This window comes from Alternaria arbusti (assembly GCF_024043155.1).
Source record: "Alternaria arbusti strain BMP 1465 chromosome Unknown scaffold_7, whole genome shotgun sequence".
In the NCBI taxonomy this organism is placed as follows: Eukaryota; Fungi; Ascomycota; class Dothideomycetes; order Pleosporales; family Pleosporaceae; genus Alternaria; species Alternaria arbusti.
The window spans coordinates 81,693-107,596 of NW_026249947.1; the positions used below are offsets into that span (position 1 = coordinate 81,693).

Genomic DNA, 25,904 nt, shown 5'->3' on the forward strand with positions numbered 1-25,904 from the left:
CAGTCCACGGTCTCTTACCTGCTCTTAGAGGTGGGGACTCCCAAAGAGTGAGAGAGATGACTTCTCAATCTTACCCGGTCGCTGAAATTTCGCCATGCGAGGCCTGGTGGTCGGCATTCACCTTGTGAACGAGACAACCTCACCTGAGAGACGGGAACACCGCTTCGCTCATCGCCGCCTTCACCGCATGCACATATTCTAGGCTTTTCATATATTCGCTACCTTCTTCTCCTGAACTCCGCTTCCGAGCCGCCCGTCTTGGCTACTAGTTCCTTTCCAGCCTAGGTCTTCGTCTATGCGCTGTAGTCTTGCGTAGCATCTTTCTCGATAAAGCTATCAATCACACTTGCCATATAAAGAGCCGGTAGCCAAGACATGTATTGTAACCCGCTTCCGGAATCTCTTTTTGCCTTCCCTCAATGACCCATCGTTCCATCAGCCATGAACGTCGAACGCTGCATCAGCCTTCACAACGAAATCGTACGACATGGCTGGGTCGGCTCAGGCCGGTCTCCAGACACACTCGCCTCGCATAGCAAATCCTGGTTCCAAGTATTTGGCGATGAAGCTGAAGCCGAACGATCAAATCTCTCGCCCGGTCTCATTCAATTCCTCGAGCAAGTCCAGATTCCGCGCGTAGAAGAGGAAGGACTCTACCCCGAGTTTTGTTACTGGGTTCAGGGCCTGTCTCATCCCGAGTACATGTTCGAGTTTGAAGATATGTTGTGGGATTACGACTACAAGAATGATAAGGACGAGGAGGGGAATGGTGAGGAGGAGGAGGGGGAAGGTGATGAGGAAGAGGAAGAAATCGAGGAAGATCAAGGCGATGAGGAAGGGGAAGGTATCGAGGAAGATCAAGGTGACGAGGAGGAAGAAGGTGATGAGGGAAGGCGCTTAGTCCTGTATGCTGCGGCTCATTTTGATACAGGGCATATCTGTGGGTTGATGTAAGAGACTTCATGTTGCTGTTCTACCGGAACAACGAGCTTACAAAGACAGATATGACCAGAAGACCAATCTTTGTACTCTCAGTCTCACTATATACGACACCGACGATATCAGTACTCAGAGGTGGTACCCATTAGAGGCCGTACTTACCTTCTGGCTCTCTCAGATCCGTAACGAGACCATCCAGGCCGCACCGGAAAAAGGAGGGAGACTTCGAGAAGAGTGGCCTGAAGTATTCGACGAGTACTGGGAACATGCGCCTTGGGTCTTCGTGCCGTACAATGAGAATATGCTCAAGCACAACCTCGATGTGTGGGAGAAGCTCGTTGACGCGATTGAGAGCCGCATGCCTGCAGCCAGTAGATCACAAGCAGCCGACCCACCTGCATATGGCCTGTTGGACGACAACATACGTGACAAAATAGACCTCCCTCAGCGATTCGCATACAACTTCCTCTTCCGCGCCCGCCGACCTCGCTTCAAGATGATAGCTCCCGGTCTCCGCATTATCACATCCGCAGACTTTTCGGACCAACCCTTCCGCTCCTACATGTCCAAAGACAAAGAAGAAGTGCCACCCATCTTGCTCTTCCAGTCCGATCTCAACTTCGCGGAAGACTCATCCTGGACTCCGCAAATTCCAGACGACGCCACGGTACCGAACTTCTTCGACTACCGCGATATCAAGACTTATCCCTCTGGCTTATACCTACTGCCTACTAATCACAGGAGTCTGGAAGATAGAATCTCATTCGTCTTGCCGTACGCTATTGGTAGGAAAGGGTTTGCGAGGCGAGGCGATGGAACAGATCTCGCGGGTGGAGAGGATTGGCGTGGGAAAGATAGCTTCACAGAGTTGTATCAGCCTGGAAGACGGGCGCTTGAAGATTTCCAGGCGCAGAGTCTGGCAGGGGTATTGGAGAGTTGGCTGGGTATGGTGGAGAGGGGGGATTGGGAAGTCGATGAGAATGGGGTGGTGGGTGGTATGGAGACTTGGAGGGAAGCTGATACGGAGGAGGGATGGAGGAAGTATGTTATATCGAGTAAAGAGCCATCTGGTAGCGATTGGAAACTGGTGTAGATAGGGAGAGGCGTCATTTTAAGGCAGAGAGGCTTCAATAACAACGTCCAACGCGTCTTCATGACTCCAAATACCCTCACTCTTGAGCCCCACCGACTCGAGTAGTTCGCGAAACTGCGATTCGGTTCGCTCTTGACCAGAAAGTGACTGCATGACATTGACATCCATGGCCGTAAATGCCCACGGTGCGTTTCGATCGGGTATGAGAAGCTCTTTGATGAGAAGCTTGGAGTACCCGGGCTTCATAGCTGGGACGATATTGCGCAGGATGCGGCGACATGCGTCATCGCTACTGAAGTCATGGAGAACGTGTTGGAGCATGTATGCTCTCGCGCCTTTGAAGAACCGTTAGTGCCTTATACGTAGGATCGTGATGCCACCGTAGAGACGTACCTTTGATCGGCTGAACCTCATTCCAGTCCCCAACATGTGCTTCAAATCCATCTTGCTCACTCCGATCAACAATATGCTTCAACTCCTGCAGCACGAGTCGACCTTTGAAATCCTCCCCAAGCGCTTTCCTCAACAGACCCAGATCACCCGCATCGCCGCCTTCAATGTCAACGAGTAGCACCTCCTCGTCAGACACAGGTCCACCTTCCACTAAACGCTCTCTGAACGGGTAGTACCCATCTTCCCAAAAGAAAGGTTTACCAGCGTTGTACATCTGAATCATTCCGCCGAATCGCTCCCCCATCGCTGCGTCTTCGTTGAAATACGTGTAAAGCGATTTGTTGGAAAAGCCATGGGCGTGTTGAAATGGACCGTTGTTGATATTGGATGGGTTGCAGTGAGAGATTGAGTCAAGGAATGAGGGGACGCGCCAGCCTACGTTGTAGAAGTCGTCGAACCTGTTGTGGGTGTGGTATGAGTATTGAGACGTATGTATGTGCGTGAGAGTATGAGTTTGGGGCTTACATGAAGTGCACAGCATTTTTGAATGACTTTTGTCTCAAAGAAGCTGAGAGGCGAGTGCTTGCGTAGGCATCATGATCGACTTCGCGGATCGTGCCGTTTGCTGCTAGATGGCGTAGGAAGCGTGCTGTACGTTCTTCATTAGTATCACTTCATGAGACAAAGATTTCCAGTCCCTCCAAATAGTTCCGCATGCCAATCTTGAGGGCATTTGTTATAGTTTGCGATAGTGCACACATACCAACCAACCTTGCATCCGCCCCCGCACCCTCAGCAATCCGCTCACACGACACCTCCTTCTCCCCAACATCACCCAACGCTTCGAAAACTCCCCATTGCAAAGCGAGTCGAATAGCGAGATAATGTCCAGGCTGAATGCATTCCGTCCGTGGTTAGCGCTAATCGACCAAATGCAGTAGCCACAACCCCGCAAACCCAGCAAGACCACCACGACCCAGGAGACGTACCTCATTAAACGTCACCCGGAAGACAGCTTCATCCGGTCTTTCCAACTCGTTTTTGAGCGCTTCGGCTAGACCGCTGAGTTGGAGGCGCTCGGTGTTGCTGAGTTGAGCGCGGAGGGTTGGGGCGGCGGCTAGGAGGGTTTTGAGTTGGGAGAGGGCGTTGGACTCCATGATATGCGGATGGTAAAGAAGGAGAGTAAGTTTCGTGAGTAGATTTGACTGACGTTGACGATGATACGGCATCTATGATAGATATGCCGGCAGAATGCAAGTAGCCAAGAAGGCGTATCGCGCCTGCCATTCCAGGTCAAGCGCGGGAAGGCAGGAACGGTGGGGTGCATGATTTTGCTCATATGCGCCAGGGGTATACTTGGGAGGCTGACGACGTTTGTATGGTGACCTTGATGAGTTGAAGAGAATGTGATGGTGGGCTCGCTGATCTGGATTGACAATTTCACATGGGCATCGTCTACACCCCGCCCACTAGGCTCGCGATCTTTCCCTTCTTTCTCTCCAACCGTGCCCTGTCCATCTTCCATTGACCCCAGCAGCATGCCAATCCAAAGATTATTGAGCCTCTGGGAGGAGGAAACCGTCCGTAGAGGGCTCGCATCTGGGAATGACCGAAGAGTCTAGCTAGCAGCATCGTCGGTTACTTCTGAAAGGGATAAGTTGTCAGTGAAATTTCCCGCATCTATACAAGCTAGTTGTACCTTTTTTGAGTAACGTCGGGCCGTAGACAGGGATGAGAAGCAGTTGTGTAATGTAGGTTGATGAACGGCCAAGTCGTCGTTGTTGAAGAGTGAAAGCAACGCCGTTTGATGTCGTTTGTGGTGGAGAGAAGCGAGCAGTGAATATCGTACGCGGCGACATATATATGGTGAAAGAAATGTTTGGCTGTATATGCGTGACGTGGTAGCGATAGAACGTAGCCGTGGTTGTGAAGAGTTAGACCCACCTCATGTGTGTGGTACCACCTTGACTCAGCTCCTGAACTCAAAAACATCATGCCATGACCATATACATTAACAAAAAAGGGTATATACAACCACTTCGCGCACTTCGCGTGCTTCCAACTTCCCACCCTCCCATCTTTGCGTCCAAGAGTAGCTCAACACTATACAAAAGCTCGCATCTCAGTCGCAGTTCCCACAAACAAACACCAAAAACGCCATTCTTTTCCTGAATCTACCCATCCACCCCATCTCATCCCTTTAACCCATCTCAACCCTCTCACTGATAAAACCTCCACTTAACCTCCTTACACGCCCACTCCTTCTTAATCCCATTAATCCTCTCAACCTCCCACCCGCTCGTCCACTCCTCATCCCCCACCTTCCCACCCAGCCGAATGACCTTGCTGAGATGGCACTCTCCCTCCCCCTTCGCCGTATACCGCCATTGCAGACAGTCTTCGACTTCTGAACATACGGTCTGGCAGCGCTCGAAGCTGTCGGCTGCATCAGGGTGCTTTTCTGCCAGCTTATCCCAGTTTGGTGGCTCTTTCTTGTCTTCCTTCATGTCCTTGCCTTTCTTGTCGTCCTTTTTAGGGTCTTTCTTGTCTTCGCGTTTGGAGATGCTGTTCGAGGTGGGGAGGGCGCCGGCTTCTTGGAAGACGCGGGAGTCGGGTGGTGGGGCGGTGTCGAGTTTGAGTTTTGCGGGTTCTTTCTTGTCGTCTTGCTGGGTTTTGTCTTCTTCTTTCGTCTTTTCCTCTTCCTTGGCGGTGTCTTGCTCTCCCTTCTTTTTCTCTTTCTTTTCGGCGTCTTGCTCCTCCTTCTCTTTCTCCTTCTTCGCAGCGTCGTCTTTGAGCTTTTGCCGGCGTCCTTCTGGTGCAACGATCTTCGTATCTTGACTCAAGTTGTCCCAGCCCACCTTCAGCGTTTCGATGTGCGGTTCCACTGAATCGTGATAGGCATCGCGGTACAGATATGGCTTCTTCCAGCCATTCGCGGTGGTCCACTTCTTCTCAATATCCCATTGCCTGGTGAGTTGATCACCACCAAGGTGATTCCATGACACCGCAGGAGCACACCAGTGCTTCCTGGTGTAGTCGAGCGTACTTGGCTGTTCGCTCTGGAGTAGTGGCCACGAAGCATAAAACTCCACATGTGCGTCGCCAAGCGCCTTCGCTAGCATCAAGTCACCGCAGCATTGCTCGCCGTTGTCCGGTTCCCACTTGGTTGTGTAGAGCTCGTCGTAAGATTTGGAGTACCGGCGTAGTGCGCCCTGAGACATCATAATGCCTGCTCCGCGTTGCGCCACCTGTGTACCTGCGATGTAGTAGGGCGCTCCGCTGTAGTACGGGATCCGGTAGTCCAGCCTGTTCAGCCATTGTAACAGGTTCGTCCAGCTCAGACTCGTGTCGGCTTCGATGAAGACAAAGAACTTGGCACTGGGGTTCATGTGGTACGACTTGTACACCATGGGCAGGAACTTCCACTTTTCCAGCTCCTCCAGCTTCTTCGTGTCTGGCTTATGCTCCGCATCAGCATGCATAAGCTGGTATTCCTGAAATTCTTTGTGTTTGAACTTGGTCTCGCCGCTTATCGAATCGAGCGCATCGTGGACTTTGTGTCCTTGGAACTCGCCGGCGTGGTCGCTGAAGATGGCGAAGGTGGGGACGCAGGCGAGCAGATTGCTGAGGTGACTGTTGAGCTTTTCGATTTCGGCTTTCGATGTCTTGAGGACGACCATGACGTCTTTCGCTCCGTCGGCGTCGTTGCAGAACTTCTCGACTGCGTGTGTAGGAATGGCGGCTTCGGCAGGCTTCGTAGGCGCAACGTCCGGCTTGGCCGCGATCGGACTCTTCGATGCAGGTATCGCCTCGGTGGCTAGTGTTGTAGGTGCGGCCATTGCGCCTGAAGCCAACATGCTCTTGGGCTTATCACCACCTTTCAACTTTTCTTTATCCTCCCATCTTCCGCCATCTTCCTCGTACTCCGCGACGCCTGTCTCGGTAGGCGCGGATGGTGTTGTCTTCCCCTTTCCACCCTGCGCTCCCTTATCGTCCCATCTGTGATCATCTGTTTCCTTCGGATGATCTCCGTGTGCTATCGGCGTGGATGTCGCGTGCGGAGTCTCGATGACGGGCGGCGGTATTATCGGCTCGGTATGCACGTTCTTGTGGTCGTAATGGTCGATGACGGGTATCGTCGGCTGGGGCGTCTGTTGCGGCAGGCCAAAAGTCCAGAAGAAAGTCAAGAGCGAAAAGGAGACGATGATGATGGCGAGCCGTGAGGGGGTGATGAGCGGCATCGCGGCGATAGGGCTTCGACCGCCAAACTTGGAAGTTGAGGTTTGGTTGAGGGGATTTCAGGGCATTGAATTAGACAAAGTCTTTGAGTGAAAATAATCAAGTCATTGTGGTTGCAATCGCCAAAGTCGCGAATGCCCCTCTGAGCGATGATCCCGGGAATGATAGATGGATGAGGCGGTGGCTCTTCCCCTTGGCTGTGGCGCTCGGTCTAGCAGGCGCGCCGGAAGACGCGCTATCACGACGCTTGACCTGCCCAACTCCATTTTTCGGTCTTCGATGCTGACGCAGATGCTTGCTTTTGGAATAACAACTAGAGACTTGAAATCGTATCTACTACACTACTGTATTATGCAGGGGCTTCTGACAGCTGTCAACACGTGGCGCAGGCGCGCGTAGCTCACATTACCTACTCACGTGACCCACTTCGATTTCTTTCTATCAGATTACTGCAAGCATGCGACGCGATTTCAATGTTTCACCGAGCAGTTAAGGTAGCCCCTAAAAGTCTACAGTCACTCTTCGGCCTGAAACCAGACGCCTTGCCTTCTCTTCGGCGTCTCTCCCGCGTTCAATTTCCTTCCCACCGGAGTTCCTCCGCCATCCACAACTTCATTACCCAGCACGCCACTACCAAATCGCGCTTCCTCCCGTCCTTTTCGATCTCATCCGCCATCTCCAGCACAAGTTTCTTTCCATCCTTCTCGACTCCCATCCCCATCCCCGATCGAGACGCGTTCGCGGTACCAAGCCCTTCACTCCCAATCTCTTCCCGTGCAACAACCACCCCCTCAGCATCCTCCCACACACCCTTCTTAACGCAATACAAAAGATGCTTCTCAGGCTCACACGCACCTCTGTAATCGCAGACATGATGTTTCGCTTTACATTTAGTAACATGCCAGATACGCGTCCATTGGCCGCCCCACAATGACTCCCCAGACGTCATCTGAATGCTTCCGGGGAGTGTTCCAGCTTTCTTGCCGCGCATCTCGAACTCATCTATGCTATATAGCGTTTCCTCGCTACTGTAGGGGATCGGTTGGTCGCGTGCCGTATGTGTGGTTGGTACTGAACATGACCGCGTTTCGCGCGCATGTATCGCGCGGATACGCAACTTCGATACCGATCCTTCGCGGTCGAACTCTCGATGCAATTGGTATCGCGGGATGTTCTGCGTCGCGGTGGCGTATATGAAAGAGCCGTCTAGTCTGAAGGTCTGCGCTTCTCCAAGGGGCACAAGGTCGAGTATCGTCTTCTTCGCTTCTCGTTGCTCCTCGACTTCCGATAGCGACTCGTATTTGTGCGTAGGAAATGTATGTGCCTTAGCGAGATGGCGGCGAGCTGATCCGTTGGCGTTTAGCAGTTTCGTCTCTGGTGCTCCGGACGGGCTGTTGCTTGGACGACTTGATGTAGACCACGTGCTAGATGGAGATATGGCTTCGTCGCAAAGTGCCATATCATCATGCGTAATTGCACCCGTCAGAACGTCGAATGGGTTCGTCTCTTTCGTATACGTCTTGAACGTGAAAGAAGAGTCAACGAGTGGGATTAGGTCATCTTCGGCAGATGCGGTAAACTCAAATGGGCGGCTGAACATCGTCGCGGCTTCTTTAATGAGATCAGATGATGGGCATACTGCTAAGCATAGTACTGAACGTCTATATATCTATCCGCAATGTATCTGAGTGTTCCACGTCGTGGACACATCAGCCACCATGTGTGTCTAAGTCAGCCGTTATCGGCGCGTCACATACACTAGAATGCGATGTGTACATCGCTTGCGCAAGGGGATGCTGCAGAGTCATCTTCTATCATTCAAGCGATTGGTGTGGAAAGATTGCAGTGTGCGGATGTGGCGGGTTGAACTCTCAGTAAGCATGTGAATAAGCGCAGATCGCAGGTTGACTACGCGCGGCTACTCGCATGCGCATCACAAAGCAGCTCGAAGCGAGACATAAACGCAAGGCGCGTAGCGAATGAATGTATTATTGTAACAGTCACGCATACGTCTACTTCCCCTTTGTATACAGCAAGCGAAGGCAGCGTACGTCGCCAAGGGTACCCCCAGTCACACAGCTCAGCCTTACAACGGCTGCCCATCTTCTCCCAAGATGGGAGCAAAGAAGTTGAACTTGCCAAAAGGATCATACTCCTTCTTCAGCTTCCTCAGCTTCTCCAACCTCCACGGCTCATATCCATACAACTGCTCCGTGGTCTCGTCACCCCTTGCATAATTGATGTAAGACTCATAAGGCTTGTATGTCCCGTTAATCATCGTGTCACGGATCTCACCCGCGTATTTCCACGCGAGTGCATCAAGACTAGCATTCTTATCGTATGTCATGAACGGGGAGAAGAGGAGCTGGCCGTCGCGATCGGGGTATGCGGTGCTGTCGCTGGGTATCTCGCCAACGCGGTTGGTGGAGTAGCTTTCGAGGAGGACGGCGGAGTTGCGGAATTCTGCTGGGAAAGTGGCCATGATGTCGATGACTTCGCGTAGGGAAGGCGCATCGTAGGTGTCTGCTGAGACGGGGACGAGGGAGCGCGTGTAGCCTTTGGTGCAGGAGGGGCCGTCGCTGTCGGCGCCGGTGAATCTGCTGACGCCGCCGAGGTCGGTTATGCCTGATTCGGTGTTGATGGGGGACATCGCGACGAAGGGGTCGGTGTATTGGGCTGGGACAGTATCGGCGCCTTGGTAAATTACCCAGATGATGACGATGGGCTGGTGATGTTAGTAATTGAGTAGTACTAGAAAGGATTTTTACTTACGTTCACTGGGTCTACCTCTGGATCGAACGAGAAGACGACGTAGTGTTCCAAGCTCACAGATCTGTTAGCAGCTGTCATCCAGGTATTTGCGACTGCTACAACGTCTTCCATCTTGTCATGCGTGAAGAAGTAGCCGCTGACAGCCCATCCATCCACAACTGGCTTCTTGTCATAGATCTTGATCTCAGCCTGGGTCACTAGACCAAAGTTGTGTCCAGCGCCACGTATCGCCCAGAACAGGTCTGGGCTGCTCTCGTTGACGGTGATGGCGGTACCGTTGGCTAGGACCATACGCGCGGAAACGAGCTGATCGGATGCTAGGCCGTAACGTCCTTGGTTCCAGCCGTGGCCTCCTCCGAGGATAGGGGAGACGTAGCCGACGCAGGCACAAGCCGTTGTCATTGTTTGCTTGTCATGGAGCCCTAGGAAGTCAATGACGTCTCCATTGAGGATACCGCCCTGTATCAAAGCGGTATCGCCATCGTCGACGATGAATATATCGTTCATACCCCGCATGAAGATTCCAACGGCGTTTGTGATGTTGTTGAGGTATGTTGTCGTCGCATGAGCGCCCGAGATGGCGTGGAACGGCTTATCGTTGGCATTGGCATAGAGGATCTGGCTTGAGGTTAGCTAAAGGAAAAGTTCACTATAGTAGGAGTTTACTTACAGTCTCCTGAACATCTTCTTCCGTCGCAACCTTTACGATCATATCGTAGTGCGGAGTCTGCCCGGCGCCCCATCGTACAGTGGCATTGGCAAATTCTTCCGAGCCTGGCAAGTAGACTTCCGCGAGCTGACTCAACGAAGACTTGAAAAGCTTGAAAGATGTATCCGACATGTTCAAAGAAGCCTGAGCGGTAGCCACCCAGGCCGCTAGGGCGGTCGCTGTCGAAAGAGTGTTGCGCAACATTGTTGTGATTCGATCCGATGAACAACAGGTGCAGTACGGAGATCCATACTGTAGACTTTGATCTTATAGGACTTCAGATACCGGTAAACTACCGTGAAAATTGCGTGAATTGCGCGCCTCACCAACTTGTCGCCGTTGTTAGTTTAAGGAGCGCCCTTGGTCTTTCCCGCTTCTCCACCAATTCCAACATTGTGGAACAAAGGAAATGTAGTTCACTAGCATCCTTGTTCCCGACACAATGGGTCAGGCGTGAGTCGTAGGCAAAGGGTCAGTTCGATAGGGTAATCGTGAAAGCCATCACTCCTTCTGGGCAGGTACCGTGGTGAACTGATTGGTAGCCACGCGTGAAGCTTACTACGAGAGTCTCGGGCGATCAATTGAAGAACCAAGTTCGGCCGAAAAATAAAATGATAGAACAGAACGAATATAGAAGGTATTGCCTACCGATGTTGGAGCTTGCGCATCGGATGATTATGCGCGCTAAGTCGAGACGCTCGTTAGAAGCGCGTTAGAAGCGCGTAAACATGCTGGACCACGACGATGAAGTGGCTTGGAGGGTTCGGAAATAACTATCAGAGGCCAGATCATGAACTACTCAGATCAAGGATTCAGGATGAACTTGAGTATCGATGTGCGACCGAATGTGCTGGACAAGTAGACGGTGACGCATCGTAGGTGAGTTGTTCCGCGGTAAAGACGCTGCTGACACGGTGCTTGGGGTTCTGAAAGACGCGCCCCTTGATGTACCTGTGGCGATTCATGGCTCCAGCGTCGCCGCGGAGAGAACTGTACGGCACAGGTCCACCTGGTGAGCAAGCTTGCTGGGAAGCCCCGGAAATATCCCCTAGATTCGCGATTTAGTATGTAGTGACACACGAATTCGTATTAGCATTGGGGCGTGGGATGAGGACACAAGCCGGCCGACGTTGACGTGTGGTTGGCCTGGAGTGGATGGGATGAAGAGGAGATGCCCAGGTGGTGCCAGGCGCTGCTGCCTTCGGGCGGGGGTAAACTGCGCCGCCCCACTCTGTGGTTGCGGCATCCCAGACAGTACCTGCTGGCTACAAGTCGTGCCGCATACATACACCCACTGCCTAATAAGTAAGTAACTGATATATAGCTGGCCAGAAAACTCACACCTCTACCTTAATTTATGTTCAAGACCGCGACACGAATTTTAGCCATCCCTGGGACCACTCCAGGGCTGCGGCTGAGTTGACTGCATCGCGCGAGCGTTGCAGCGCAAAAGGAATACTTGTTGCAGTCAATTATTCCCTCCAAGAAGCCTATACATCTGTGCACAGTCGGCGCAGAATGAGGCTGCGAAAAGTAGGTGGCTTTGTGAGCCTACGTGGCGTGGCCCCTCAGCCAGAGGGGCGTATGCATGGAAGGACAACACAGCTGAAGCAGTATGTTATACTTGCGACTTCTCTCATTTGTTAGAGTCACAGCTGAAGTATCACCCTTCATATATTATATGTTCACTTCCCACCTTCAGACCTGCGGTCCGATATCATACTATCCTCTTTTCTTCAGCACGGCCGACCAGCACCCTCTCAGCATGTCATCCCACGCATACATGGACGAACATTTTTTCGATCGAGATGGCCTGACGCCCAGCTTGCATACCTCTGATGTACCCGAAATCGAGCCTCACTCAGGCATACGCCCTGAACAACTAGACAACGGCTGGCTTACGGCATCTTCGGAGCTATGGGACCTGACGGCGAACCATGAAGCGACCTTAGGACGAACCGCGGCGGCTAGTACCGGGTCACTCAAGAACTGCTACAACATCCCGGAACCTGATCAAGGCTCTACATCGTATGTTGTTCTAGATTACGATTCCTTGTACTAATACTGACCCATGTGGGTGGGGGCATGTCGCATCGACTCTTTCTGGTCTTGATCTCATTTCGTGTTTCCTCTGTCTTTCAAATGTTTACAGCCTTGTAGCATTTCCGACGCTACGAGAATCTCTTAGTTTCCATGGACAACGCCTGTCGCAGGCCGACTTCTTTCTTCTTCTTACAGCATAGCGGAGTCCGTTCCCGGATCTTATGAATGAGAGCCCTCTCATTCATAAAATTCCTCCGCTATGCGCCTGTTCTTACGTCTATTGGATAGCAAATTTGTGGTGCGCCTAGCATGTATGCAATACTGTGACCCTTGAACCCAAGTCGCGATCGTGCCCCCATCTAGGTTGTACAGATCCCTCATCCCATGCCAACATACTGTTGCTCACGGACAAAATCTCGTCGATGACTCGGTCTTGTTGCTGCAACCTTATACATACCATGGAGCCTGGACCGGTGTTCCTCACGAACAGACACTCAAACACGATCTTCATATTTCTCAGGAATATGAAAAACACTGGAACGTGGAGCAGGCCATGCTAGAAATAGCAGATTTGAACGGAGAAGCTGCGTCTTCCGTATCCAAACATACTGTTCGAGATCGGGGTTACGCAAGCAACGCAGCGATGCACAGCACCACAACGCCTACTAGTAACACTAGAAACATCTCCTTCCGAGTCGAGACCAAGAGAGTCTACGTCTGCACGCATACTGGCTGCAACAAAAAGTACTCACGCATGCCGGACCTCCGACGCCACTACCGAGGATCTCATCTCGACGATCGTCCATTCCAATGCCGCGCTCTGGGTTGTGAACGGGCTATTCATGGTTTTCCGCGGAGAGACAAGAGAGATGTGCATGAGAAGAAGATGCACATCGACATTGGGGACGGTATCTTGTTGTAAAGGAAGAGATGGGCATGTGCGCGTCAGGGAAGCCTCATTGGAAGGGAAGGCGATTCCGTTGGAAGAGAGAAACGCGATGTAAGAGCTGCGAACACTTGCGTCATATGTCGCACAGTCTGGGGCGCCGCGTGGGAGATAGGCACGAGGAGGTTTCGGGTTACGGCGCAGTCTTGCCATGTCTTGTTTACTACGTGGCGTTCATGCTATCTAAGCGATCCTGCACAGCTCAAATCGAAAGCATTATCTACTTTTAGCGAGCCAATACATGCTAATCAGCTGGCTAACTTACCTGATTCCTGTCTGCGCGCTTCTCCTTCCGGACGTGTGATCACCCGTTCGGTCTTCCTGCGTACGACCCATGTCCGACTCCCGGCGCATCGGTGATTCACATGACTCGACCTACCTCTGCCTCCGACTGCTACCAGCGGATCATCATTTTAAGGTACAAGTCTGCCTCGCATTGATTGAGATCAGCTCGCGAACTACACTGATCGTGACTATTGGCAGTAGTCGCGAAATTAGCTTTCGGCAATGCGAACTTCCCCGGCGGTACTGCGGACACACCCTCATGGCCGCAGTCAGGCGGATACGGGCCGCCACGACACCATACTGATTGGGGAAATTCTTACAGCTTTACTTGCCCCGACGGAGTAACCCTTGCTGAAGAGCACATGGTTCAGGGATGCAGGGCAAAACTTTCGTGGCACAGTCCAGGTGTGCTCTGTTTGCGCGTACTCCTTATGCTGACCGCTGTGTTACCTTGCTCTCTTGCTCTGTCAAGTCCCACCTACCTTTCTGTATCCATCCTTCTTGACCACGTCCGCGGAACCGAATTACCAACTCTCGCAAAAAGAAATCATGTCAAGAATTGCTTGTGCCTGGGCGGAGTTAGGCGAGGATGCTAACGATGCCTATCACTGGTACGAAACCACGCATATACCCGACGCCCTGGTGAAGATCAGGTCCACCGCCAGACATGCAGAGCAAGTGGAAGACAGCCCATTCCAGGAAGTACCTGGAATTGATGGCAGGTTCATGACAATTTACGACCTACCCAAACAACCAAGCGCACAAGACCTGGATGCGCGGATATGCCCTGCGCTGGACAAACTCCCGAATGAGGCGAAGGTAGACACACGTTTCTACACAGAGCATATGAACTGGTTTGGGGAAGAGTGGCGCGGAGGTATGTCAACCTCACGATCATGATACAAGGATGCACCATGGAAGCTAACACCCTGCATCAGATCCCCGCGATGTCCAGATGTGGGTCGTAGTTCTTTGGCAGCCCGCCCCGGAGGTTCACGACGAATTCGTAAAGTGGTTCGGAGAAGAGTTCACGCCCGGTATGCTCGAGAGTCCTGGACTGCTTCGCACGCGCATCTTCAAGCTCGAGCACGCTTCGCTCATCCAGGACGAGAAGTACAAACAAGTGGACAAGGCGTCAGTGTACCAGTACATGACGTTTTGGGAGTTCGATAGCGAGGAACTGCCATGGGAGATCTTGGTATACCTGGGGTCTTCAGAGAGGTGGAGACACTATGTGGAGGGCGGGCTCCTGGTACGTCGCGTGTCTCCAGTCAAATAAGAGTGCTGATATCTAACAAAGTCATAGTCATGGCAGGTCGGACAATTTCTGGTAAATAACATCTATCCCGACATCGAGGACGCGGACTCCCCGGCCGTCATGGGGGCGAAGATCATCGTAACCCCGGTCGCACAGGAGACGTGAACGTTGTCGACACCGAAACTGATGCTAAGTAGGAATATCAGGATTTGGACGACGACATCAGCCAACATAGCGGAAGTGATCAGTTGGACGGAGGAAATGACGCAATACCCGTAATGAACAGCGGATATGATGATTTGATTGAGGACGTGGATTAATTGGATTGGCTAATATCTTGCCTTCGGTAAACGGCGTTTAATAATACCCCAATTGTTGTTTTCCATTCAGAGTTCCTGTTTCAGACACTTGTATTGATGGTCGGGCTGACCGTCATATGCCATACCACGCTGCTGTATCATTTCTGAATCATGTCGCCTTTCCGGGCGTATATGGTGGGGTTCCTGGGGTGACACTTGATGGGTACCGATCAGACGGTACACCGGCCTGAATATGAACTAGTCCAGGTATACCTGAGGTGACTTGTTGTAGGGATTGTTCTGGAAGAAACCGTGGCATTGTTGCCCGCGCGGCGCCGCGTGTTGACAACGCTGTTCTTGAAGGACTGATGAGAGCAGGTGCTCGCGATCTTGTAACAATCTCATGTTCATCATGCTTGAGTACAGAGTGTCCGAAGTCTAATGCAGATGGGTTTTGAGCCAGGCTGTATGCGTCCGTCTTTTGCTGTATTTTGCCTAGTGAAGGATCGCATGCGAGCTGGGATGCGGACTCATGCACGTCTGGCGCAATATGATCGTCTGCCCGACCCGCTCGCAGCCGTCTCCACGTTTCGACTTGAGAGCTTGCCCCGAAGACTAAGTCGGAAGACTCCTGTGGCGTCAGCCCGGGTTGCCTGAATGGGCTTCCAGGCGCCTCTGATATCTCGAATGCGTTCTGCTTTCCGTCGAGTGACACATGGTTTTCCAACTTGGATGTATATTCTTCGGGGTTGATGACAAGTTTGATGAGATTGTTCGCTGCGGCTGTTCGAGATCTTCGTGAAGGAAGTATCGGTGCTGACTCCAGTGATGGCGTATTTGACCAATGCTCTGGGACCGGTAGCGCGCCTGAGCAATAATCGTCTCGAGGTCTTCGCACGCGTCCCTCGGCTTGCGACGTTGGCTCACCAAAGCGGCCTGCTTCTTTTCGTCTGTGGATTTGTGGGTTTTCACGGCGATCGATATCGCGTGTCCTGCTGCGTGAGCCATTGTGCGACTTGCAGAATATATGCTTCCCATTTTCTCCAAATCTGAGATGTCTGGGCACGTCCCACACTTCGTCCGAGCTTGCACTCAAGAGTCTGGCTCGTGACGGCGCAATTCGATCGCCTTCACGACGACTGCCAGAGCCTTCATCGTAAGCCTTGACAGCCAGCTTCTTAGCCTTCGGTCGCCTTTTCCTCACGGCATCTGCTATCGGTGGAGATCGATGCGTCTTCTGTTTCGGGCTACGGCCCTTGGTGTAGCGCATAGTGCGTTGAATGCCAGCAAAACTCCGCCGCTCGTCGTCGTCGAGATCGACACCTTCCACATTCGTGTATAGCCTGACTTTGCGTCCGCCGTTGCCCGTACGCTCGCCGCTGACTCGGTAAACGCATGTTCGTCCCTTTCTTCCACTTTGGTATTTCTTGCGCGCGCAGACGTATCGTGGAGTCGAAGTTTCGGCGTCATCGCTTGTCGTGATCCGAGGCGAGAGCAAGGATTTGATCAGCCCTCTTAATCCGCAACTCGGAAGCAAGACTATGACCATTGCGATAGGCCGTAGGCCAGAGGTAACGATAGGGTTGATGGTGGGCCGGTCGCCGTACATGTGGTTTCGAAGGTGTACACATCGCGTGCCACAGGTCTCGATCAGGCGGTAGGGTCGCAGTTGCTTTGAAGTTCTTGGCTAGTGATTGTCGAAAGGATCAATATGAGCAAGGGCGCTACGCAGGAGGCGTGACTGCCGCTTCCTACAAGTGAAATCATATTCGTAGGTTCCTGTACACCATTGTCATCTTGAGACGGTTGTTACTTACTCGCCCATGCATCTTGAGACTTTGCAGATGCTTCCATCGCAATGAAGATTTCTGATAGACTGCTAAGGTCGCATTGCGACTGGTAAGCAGGTACCTCAGCTTCGTAGAGACCAAGGTGCCTGCTGTTAATGATGCAACTGCGTTGGAAGATGCCATTGCAAAAACTGTTAATGATGATCAAGTGAAGTCATGGTACGCATGAAACTGCTAGCGGCGCACCATATCTAGAGGTGTAATTCGAACTCCGGAGCGCATTCGACGGCAGCTTGGAGAGGTGTGAATGGCATGCTAGTGGTATCTGTGGTGAGGTTGGGGTGAACAGGAGGGTGTTCTACGTCATCGAAATCGCGAACCCCTGATGGGCCCCACTCACCGGGTGACTAATTTAGTCTAAGCCTATTTCGGGTGGCATGTGTCCCTTCCGCGAGAACACTGTCAGCCGCGGACACTTTTCGTCATCGGACGCGACTACGACTTTAACTACTCCGAGCAGATACATCTTTTAGTTTCACGGATCTTGGCGATCAACTGCTCATTTTTGAGACACCTCAAGCACGTCCAAAGTTCCGTTAGTACCTAGGTAACGCGTGTCGCAACACCTGTGGACCAGGATACACATCGCGCCGACCGTCGTATCACGTCTTAGGCACCATTGAACACAACCTCTCATCGCTGATGTGACGTCAAAGATGGGTCCAGCTGAATAGAGGCTCTGTTGCTATATAATGACGAAATACGAGCCGATTGCGACCATCGCCTTCAAGCTCTTCCATTGTAAGCCAATAGATTTGGTGCGCCTGCTACATCTGTAAGACGATTTGGCTAAATTTAGGTTTGCGAAGTCAGTGTACGTCTCAAATGCAGTCGGTGTAGAGTTACTTACAGTAGCCAATGCCAGAACTCTTGCCCTCGCGGCCGGGCCTATCGATTGCCCTTCGAGACCGCGCAGATAGGACACTATGCCAGCCACAAATGGTGCAGACGCCGAAGTACCACTCGCTGTCATTGTGGCTGTATCCGAGGTGTGCCAGGTAGACGTGATATCACCACCTGGAGCCCAGATGTCTACGGCCGATCCGTAATTCGACGTCGAAGAACGAGCATCATTCGATTGAACGCTTCCTACGCACAGAGCATTGGCAGCACGAGCCGGCGAGACATTTGCGGCCGGCTGGTTTTCGTTTCCTGCAGCGACGACAGGCAATATACCTCGGTTCGCCAGGGCGTTGACAGCGTTATCCATGGATGAGGAGGCTGCCCCACCGAGCGATAAGTTCACCACGGCTGAACCCAGTCGGCTCTTGGTAACGATATCGTTTGTCACCCAGTTCAAGCCGGCCAGCACACTGGAACCAGCTGCGACGTTATCATCGCCTATTACTTTTACCGCAATGAGATTTGTCTTCTTGGCGACACCGTAGGTCTTTGAACCAATTACACCAGCTACATGGGTGCCATGGCCGGTGACATCAGCATTGTTGGTATTGGCTGCATTGTAGCCCCAGGAAGCGCGGCCTTCGAACTCGTCATGAGTCGTTCGGATTCCACTGTCTAGTACATACGAGTAGGTCTTGTCGCCAGCTGTCGAATCGTATATATAGTTGGTGGCTCCTCTGGTCCTGGAGGATACGCTTGCAAGACCCCATGGTGCGTTGGTCTCTACTTGATGTTAGCGACACGCACCTCATACAAGAAAAATCCCCGCACAGGTCTGCAGACGACAAAGTGGGTGACCTAACGTCGATGTGGGCTCCAGAATGCTTATACGTACGTGTCACGAGAGCCGTAGGATACATTAGGAAGTCTTTTTCGATGAGGAAAACATCATCCAATGCCTCTAATTCGGCAACAACGGCTGCATCAAATGCCCCGGCATAGCCCTTGAAGTCTCCAAAGCTGTACTCCTGATCAATCTCTGCGTTCAGGTCGATGTCGTCTCGGCGTCCGAGATGGCGAGCTACTATACTGCGGACCTTCTCACGATGAGCGGTAAATGTTGCGACGTCCACGTCCGGCTTGAGCTGTACGATGTATCGGCCCGCGATCGAATCTTCGGTTGAGCGAGTTGAAAGAGGTGCCGCATGAGCAAGAAACGATGCCGCAGCTACAGCAAGAGATAGAGCACGGATGAAGCACCGCATCTTGAAAGACAGAAGGAGGGGTAGTATTGCCTGGAAGATGAGATTGATGGAGATAATTTAGGACTTATTGCAACGCTTTCGCATACTTATAGCGATCCAGGATACCAAGCTCGACTTGCTCCATCGCACACCCTCGACCCAGCCTACTACCGGCGGAAGAATCGAAATCCCATATACCCCCAGAACATGTCCAATAACGACAATGTGAGAAGCAAGATGCCTGGCCCCCAGGCGCTTGCGGATGTCGCCCGGCTGACGTGCGCAGAGACTATCCTCGTATGTACTCCACACAGTCCACTGAGAACTGGTCCATCTGCCCGCTCCTGCCTCTTCTTCGCGCGATCCGATAGTTCATGCAGATGTCCTGCGATGCAATGCAGGGGCCGGATGCCCTGCGCTGCACGCGCGTGGCGAGGCAGACTGGGCATGGTTTGTCGTTACGGTCTTGGGAACTTCAGATTTGCGTTACAACGTCAGAATAAATCTGTGATGTAAGAGTACAACAAAACCAACAGCAACAACGGGCATTGTCGTTGACTGTGACACAATGAGAGAGCGGCTTCGTGATCGCGTTCCGGCCACGTGCCGCCCGCGGTGGGGCAATGTCTCAACCGCGCCGCAATTCATCATCGACTAGACTCAATCCCCGGAACTACTGTGCCTCATACACGTTTTGCTGCACGCACTCCGAGATCGGGAAAGCTTAAGTAAACTGGCGATACGACGTGGCGAAATACTGCTACCTGCGTCCACCTCTACCCGCCGGGTACCTCACTAATCACGGCCGCTCTTCGGGGAAGAGGTATCACTCATTGCATTATCATATATACCAGCTATTAAAATGACTCTACTACCCAGTAACGTCTCATCCTTCACCCCCGGGCTTGCTCGAACCCGACTCGCGTAGCCACTTTGGCCAAGCAACTCTCTCCCAGCAAATCACTCCTCCGGATCGCGACCTCCACGCTTCTTCATCTCCTCAAGATATTCCTCCTCGGTCTCGAGATCAAATGGCAAAGGCCTGGTGATAGGATGGATCGAAGCACCGTGGTCTTCGAGTTGCTTGAGACGCTTCATCGTGGCGGGCTTGGTGCGATTGACGCTGTAAAGCTTGACGCGGCTACAGTAACGTTAGCCTTCTGCCATCTAGCGTGCAAGAGCATTCAGAAAGCTACTTACTGGCATGAGGATGTCACGTGGAGATCCCAGTTCCATGCACTTCGCACGAAGGTAGGTTGTGTCTGCGAATGAAGTCAGCACATGTCGTCCGGTAGTCACAGCAAGACTTTGCCACGCCATATCAAGATAACCACGATGTAAGATGTACGGGGCCTTCACAACGGGAGTCGAAGTTTGCTTACATTCAAGGCGTCATCCCAGCAACGCACGCAGAATTCACTGTGCAACGTTAGCATTTGTCGCAGAACTACCGACAACAGTAGACTTACAGCCATCCCTCAGCATCGACTGGAATATCGACCCACCACGTGCGCCAGGCATGGTAGTACTTCTTACTCAGGTTCTCGTATGGCACCTCATACCAAACACCGCCACCATCGTTGCTGACTTCAACACGTTCCGGCCAGCCACTTCCACTGTATGCCCAGCCAGTCATGCGGATCTTCCCATCGTGTACAATGACGTCTTTGTCGACAGGCGTCATGATAGCACTCGCAACAGGCATCGTCTGGATACTGAAACCGTTGCTGTATGTGACGTTTTGCTTGCCGTTCTGCGGGGTATAGTAGAGATACTCCTTCATTTGAACGGGAGCCAGAGACGGCTGGTCGATGACGTTGATGCGAGTGAGCCATTTACAGCTTCTGGCGCCGATGTAGCCCATTACGACGGTACGGAGTGGGAAGCCATGGATGGCTGGTAAGGGCTCTCCGTTCATCTCCCACGCCAGCATTACCTCGTTGATCTTCACCTTGCGAGTCGGTACTGATACAGCGTAGTTGTATACGTGACCCTTCTTGAAGTAGGTGTCGGCGCCAAAGAACTCGACGTGCTTTCCTTCCGGCTTCAGTCCACAGTACTTAAGCACCTTCTTGAGACTGACGCCTACGTAGCGGGCCGTGCCGATGGCACCTTCTCCCCACGGTGCATTGATGAGTTCATCTCCGTCTCCAGGGTAGTCGTGAATCTGCTCAATACGTCGCGTACCACTGCACTGAAGGGTAACGCAGGTCTCCATGCGTGGGAAGATGCTCTCGTCTTGTAATTCCTTCAACGTGATCTTCTTTGGCTTGTCGACGAGACCCTCGACTTCGAAGAAGTACTTCTCCGGGTCGATCTCAGGTATGCCACCGTGATTTCTCACAAAGTGGTCTTTGTTGTTGGTTATCTCGGTTTCGACAAGGCGCTTGCGCTCCGGCTCTCCGTTGTAAGGGAATTGCAGTACATGGACCATGTCGTCGCTCTTCTCTTTCTTGACGTGTTCCCACGAATCAGCCGGCATGTCTTTCAGCGTCTTGCCCATCGCGTAATGGTAGTGTTTCCATCGCACACCTTCGAGGACGGGGTTCGTGTCCGGCAACGGCTTCAATTGGAATTCAGGAGGTACGGGAAAGTCATATTTCGCCAGGATCTCCGCCGCCTGCTTTTTCTTTTCTGGGTATCGCTCCCACTCGATGTATCCTTTCCATCCTTCTCGCTCTTCTGGAAAATTGGGCTCTTCAGCTGTCAAGAGCTCGAATGGCTTTGCGTTGGGTTCAGCAGGCGCCATGGTCGGAGTGTGGAGTTGGGGAAGTTTGATCTAGCATGAGGCTCGGGATGCATCCGCCTACAAATGCGCGCGACTGTCGCATTGTGGAGTGGACGCGCCAGCCCATGTGCGTTATGTCATGACCTCAGGGTGACTGATACTTAATCATGGACCATACTGATCTGCCATAACGTGTACTGCAGGCAACCCCTGTACATCGTGGTACCAGCACGTGGTCGACCTGGATCCGCGAATCAAAATGCCGCAAGCTCCGCAAAAGCGTCAGGAAGAGATACACCACTGCGTCATCATGATGAACGTTGGAGAGCTCCCACACATCCTGGGAGGGTACAACGCGCCTAGAACCAATAATTGTTAATTCCGAAATCCGAGAATGGGCAGGGCAAATGCCGGAGAAAAGATGGAAACGGTGCGACCCGCATACGATTGATGAGTAAGAATGCTAAAGTCTTGAGAATGCTTCTTATTAGTAGTCATTGCTTACAGACATGCTTGGCGTAGTACTCGTGAACCAGACCAGTACTAGTCGGTGATGCAGAGCTGATTACATACAGGCCGCATACGAGAAGTTAGAAGAGGCTCGCTTGTATCGCCGACGATTTTCGGGAGGGCCAGCGCGAATTTTCATCCCAGGGGTCAGGCATACTGCAGACAAAACCGGAAAGCAGCGCGACGACCATCGTTGTTGCAGAGCAAGGGATGGCCAGAGTTGGCATGCACGCATGGAAATGCGCGGCAGTTGCTTCACAGGTTCTGCACGTGTCGCCTCGGCAAGTTGCATAGCGTGCTAACCATTAAGGGCTTGGCCCGCTTCTGCCTGCCGTCATCTCACCGCAGAACACCACGATCTCAGCATCTAAACATCCGTCAGTCTCCGCGCGTCTGCATTCGACAAGGCTGATCAACGAGGGAACCGCGACAACATCTCTCGAAGTCCCAACGTAGATCACCAGGATATCTCTCAGCTTTCGCGATGGCGGACGCGGAGCTAGTAGCGCAATGGAGTGTACTCCTATGGAATTGCTGCTACCTCAGCTGTAGGCATTACGCCGCCTCATTCCAACCAAGGATAGGATTTAGACCCGTCTGTACCAATGCGCATCACTTATAAGTCAAAGCCAAACACCTGCAAGCCAGAGGAGCGGACTATCTATTGCTCCTTCTCACGCGCTCCACGTCCTCATTATCTGATCGAAGAAGTCTCAGCGAATAGCGTTGCAAGTCACGTTCCTTCCGAGGAAGGATCAAACATCGAACGAACGCGATTCGATATGCCATCGGAAGACGAGAACTTTCCCCACGTGGCGGCGCCATCAAGGGCCGCCCTTACAATCACGGCCCGCGTCCTTCGGTTCCAGAGTCCAATATCATTGACTGGCCGACATGCGACCTCTAGGAAGGCGCGCGATATGGAGTAGCATCAAACACGTTCAGCTGGATGTCGAACGAACACCATAGCCGGGGCTATGGGCTCGTATTGCTGGAACGTGTTCAGTCCCAACTGTACGAGTAAAAGCTATGAAACACGAGATCAAGGGATCGCCCAATACATCGAAGGAGCCGTATCAGCTAAACTCCAGATGGAGATTCGTAACTCGCATCTGGCGAACGGAAGGACCATGTATGCATATCTCCGTGAGGACATTTGGACGATCTGGCCAATCGCAATTTTCGATCTGGATTTCTACGCCGCATAAATGCAGATATGGTTCATACTGGGTAAAAGGACGGCGACATATGGCTTGGAGGATGGCAAGCGCGGGTTACGTGTCTGCCCAGAGAGACTATAGGAGGCACACCATGATCGATAGGGGAAGCCCAGTTCACCCGGCAATAGACTGCTACATCTCGGCTTGCTCAACACGTCTTAAACGGTCATATTCATCGGTCACCCTCAACCCTAGTCTTCTCCCCCGCATCTTCGCCTCTCATCTTCACGTTGTGTTGTCTATACCTTTAGAGTAACAATGGTCAACATGGTAGCCAATGCCCAGAGCACGCTGTTGCAGAAAGCTAGAGACTCTGCATCTTTCGACACGTTCCAGCTGACGTGCATACTATGGGGAAGGTGAGTACAATCTGTGAGCCTATGTAACATCCTCGCTGACCCATCTGCAGTGAGAAAGTTGTCAAGGAGCGACGGGCCGCCTTCAACCGAGTTGAGAAAGCAATCGGCACCAACGACAATGCAAAGCTTCCTCGATGCTACGCGCAGACCTCACGCGAGGATCTATTCGAGCAAGGTCTTGAGATGGGAAAAGCGTGTCTCGATGATATGCTCAAGCATGACCATGAGCACTTTGTGTGGATTACGCCGCGATACAACCTCATGAACGCCAGGTATGTTGAGGTAGTCAGGAGAGTCTTCCACAACCGATAAACTGACTCTCAATAGCCCCTTCGGCCACAAAGCCATCCTCTTCGAGCCTGGCATGGAGCACAACGGTACTGAGGAACAAAAGGCAAAGTGGCTTCCGCTTGCTCGATCCGGTAAAATACTTGGTACATACGCACAAACCGAGCTTGGTCATGGTTCATTCGTACGAGGTATCGAAACGACCGCCACCTTCGACCCCAATCGCGATGAGTTCGTCGTTCACTCGCCAACAATCTCGTCGACAAAGTTCTGGCCTGCAGGGCTAGGCTTCTCGACCACACACGGCACAGTCATGGCTCGACTGATTGTTGGCGATCAGGACCACGGCCCACATATATTTCTTGTACGACTTCGCTCAGTCGAGGACGGCACACCAATGCCAGGTGTGAAGATGGGCGATGTCGGCTTAAAGCTTGGGTAAGTAAGGAGATCGCAGAAGGCGTCAGAATTCAGTCTCTGACCATGATCTAGCTACAACGAAGCAGACAATGGCTTCGCCTCTTTCGATAACGTTCGTATCTCTCGATCGCAGATGCTCATGGCTCATAGCCAGCTCACATCCGATGGCACATTCACCAAAGATCCCCTCCGCGCTAAGCTCTCATACTCTGTCATGCTGCTCGTCCGCGGCAGGATGCCCAGTGTCTTTACGGTCCAGCTAGCCCAAGCTTTGACGATCGCGACACGATACTCCGTTGTACGACAACAAGGCCTCGGGCCTGCCGACGCGTTTGCCACCGAAGGAAGCATCTTGCACTACAAGCATCAGCACTTCCGTCTGCTGAGCTTGATCGCTAAGACGTACGCCATGTTATTCGGCTCTCGGGCATGCGACGAACAGTATAACAAACTACGGGAGATGCAGAGCAAGAACGATCACTCGCTTCTGCCGGCTGTTCACGCATTGACTGCTGGAATGAAGGCGTATGTCACGTCAGAGGCCGCTGATGGCGCTGAAGATGCGCGCAAGCTGTGCGGGGGCCATGGGTACATGTCTATCTCAGGCTTACCAGACATCGTCGGTGCCTTGGTCGGTGGCGCGACATTCGAGGGTAAGAACTACGTCCTCTGGCAACAACTTGGGCGACATCTCCTCAAGCAACTTGACCGCCTACAAGACGGCGAGCCTATCGAGCCCCACGTCCAGTACCTGACCGATGTCGAAGACCCCAACCTTCCATGCTGCGCATCCGCGACGCAGTTTCTCGACCCTAAAGTACAACTCGGCATCTATCGCGACCGTGCACACCGTATGGTCGTGAAGGCGCATTCGGCGATTCGCGCATCGACCAAGTTGCCAGCGGATGCATGGAATGAGCACATGATGCTGCTCATCTCCGCCTCTCGTGCTCATATCGAGTACTTCATTCTGAAGTCATTCACCGACTTTATCTCGAGCCTGTCTGACTCTACGTGCAACTACCTCCGCATCGTTTTGAACCGTATGCGCTCTCTATACACACTATCGACTATCATAAACCCACGTACCGTCGACGCAGTATCCTTCATCGAAACAGCCGACGAGCGTTCTCCGTATTTCACTTCGGGACAGCTCGACACTATCCGGCATCTTGTCAACGGTTTGCTCGATCAATTACTGCCCGAGGCCGTTGGCCTGACGGATGCGTGGGACTTTTCCGATGCCAGTCTCTGCAGTGCGCTGGGTATGTACGACGGCAATGTATACGAGAACATTATGCGTTGGGTCGAGCAGTTGCCTATCAATCAGAAGGCATGGCAGAATGCCGGGGTACAGCAGGGGTGGAAGAAGTGGGTTGATCCGATTCTCAAAAGGGAGGCGAAGTTGTAGAATGACGTAGCCTGGATGTGTGCTTCATATCGTCGCGATAGTATGCGTGTGACGA

General features: G+C 52.4%; 8 protein-coding genes across 8 annotated transcripts; 3 read left to right on the top strand and 5 right to left on the bottom strand.

Annotated features, from left to right (window-relative positions):
• Positions 1–441: 441 nt before the first annotated feature.
• On the top strand, positions 442–2,032 carry J4E86_005854 (uncharacterized protein; the record flags this gene model as incomplete). The annotated part of the gene is made up of 2 exons (XM_051446385.1): positions 442–905; positions 1,003–2,032. 2 exons carry the CDS (start codon positions 442–444, stop codon positions 2,030–2,032), a joined length of 1,494 nt encoding a protein of 497 aa, XP_051301960.1.
• Positions 2,033–2,050: 18 nt separating this feature from the next.
• J4E86_005855 (uncharacterized protein) lies at positions 2,051–3,582 on the bottom strand (the record flags this gene model as incomplete). Its single annotated transcript, XM_051446386.1, has 5 exons — positions 2,051–2,367; positions 2,426–2,883; positions 2,951–3,074; positions 3,189–3,318; positions 3,415–3,582. The coding sequence occupies 5 exons, from the start codon at positions 3,580–3,582 to the stop codon at positions 2,051–2,053; spliced, it is 1,197 nt and encodes a 398-aa protein (XP_051301961.1).
• A 1,062-nt stretch (positions 3,583–4,644) lies between these two features.
• J4E86_005856 (uncharacterized protein) lies at positions 4,645–6,666 on the bottom strand (the record flags this gene model as incomplete). The annotated part of the gene is made up of 1 exon (XM_051446387.1): positions 4,645–6,666. One exon carries the CDS (start codon positions 6,664–6,666, stop codon positions 4,645–4,647), a length of 2,022 nt encoding a protein of 673 aa, XP_051301962.1.
• Positions 6,667–8,750: 2,084 nt separating this feature from the next.
• On the bottom strand, positions 8,751–10,349 carry J4E86_005857 (uncharacterized protein; the record flags this gene model as incomplete). The annotated part of the gene is made up of 3 exons (XM_051446388.1): positions 8,751–9,389; positions 9,437–10,054; positions 10,107–10,349. 3 exons carry the CDS (start codon positions 10,347–10,349, stop codon positions 8,751–8,753), a joined length of 1,500 nt encoding a protein of 499 aa, XP_051301963.1.
• A 3,619-nt stretch (positions 10,350–13,968) lies between these two features.
• J4E86_005858 (uncharacterized protein) lies at positions 13,969–14,842 on the top strand (the record flags this gene model as incomplete). Its single annotated transcript, XM_051446389.1, has 3 exons — positions 13,969–14,296; positions 14,358–14,671; positions 14,726–14,842. 3 exons carry the CDS (start codon positions 13,969–13,971, stop codon positions 14,840–14,842), a joined length of 759 nt encoding a protein of 252 aa, XP_051301964.1.
• Positions 14,843–17,593: 2,751 nt separating this feature from the next.
• Positions 17,594–18,934, bottom strand: J4E86_005859 (uncharacterized protein; the record flags this gene model as incomplete). The annotated part of the gene is made up of 3 exons (XM_051446390.1): positions 17,594–17,599; positions 17,677–18,452; positions 18,565–18,934. 3 exons carry the CDS (start codon positions 18,932–18,934, stop codon positions 17,594–17,596), a joined length of 1,152 nt encoding a protein of 383 aa, XP_051301965.1.
• Positions 18,935–19,873: 939 nt separating this feature from the next.
• On the bottom strand, positions 19,874–21,662 carry J4E86_005860 (uncharacterized protein; the record flags this gene model as incomplete). Its single annotated transcript, XM_051446391.1, has 4 exons — positions 19,874–20,054; positions 20,114–20,175; positions 20,296–20,332; positions 20,383–21,662. The coding sequence occupies 4 exons, from the start codon at positions 21,660–21,662 to the stop codon at positions 19,874–19,876; spliced, it is 1,560 nt and encodes a 519-aa protein (XP_051301966.1).
• Positions 21,663–23,638: 1,976 nt separating this feature from the next.
• On the top strand, positions 23,639–25,849 carry J4E86_005861 (uncharacterized protein; the record flags this gene model as incomplete). The annotated part of the gene is made up of 4 exons (XM_051446392.1): positions 23,639–23,730; positions 23,781–24,002; positions 24,058–24,456; positions 24,511–25,849. The coding sequence occupies 4 exons, from the start codon at positions 23,639–23,641 to the stop codon at positions 25,847–25,849; spliced, it is 2,052 nt and encodes a 683-aa protein (XP_051301967.1).
• Positions 25,850–25,904: the final 55 nt, after the last annotated feature.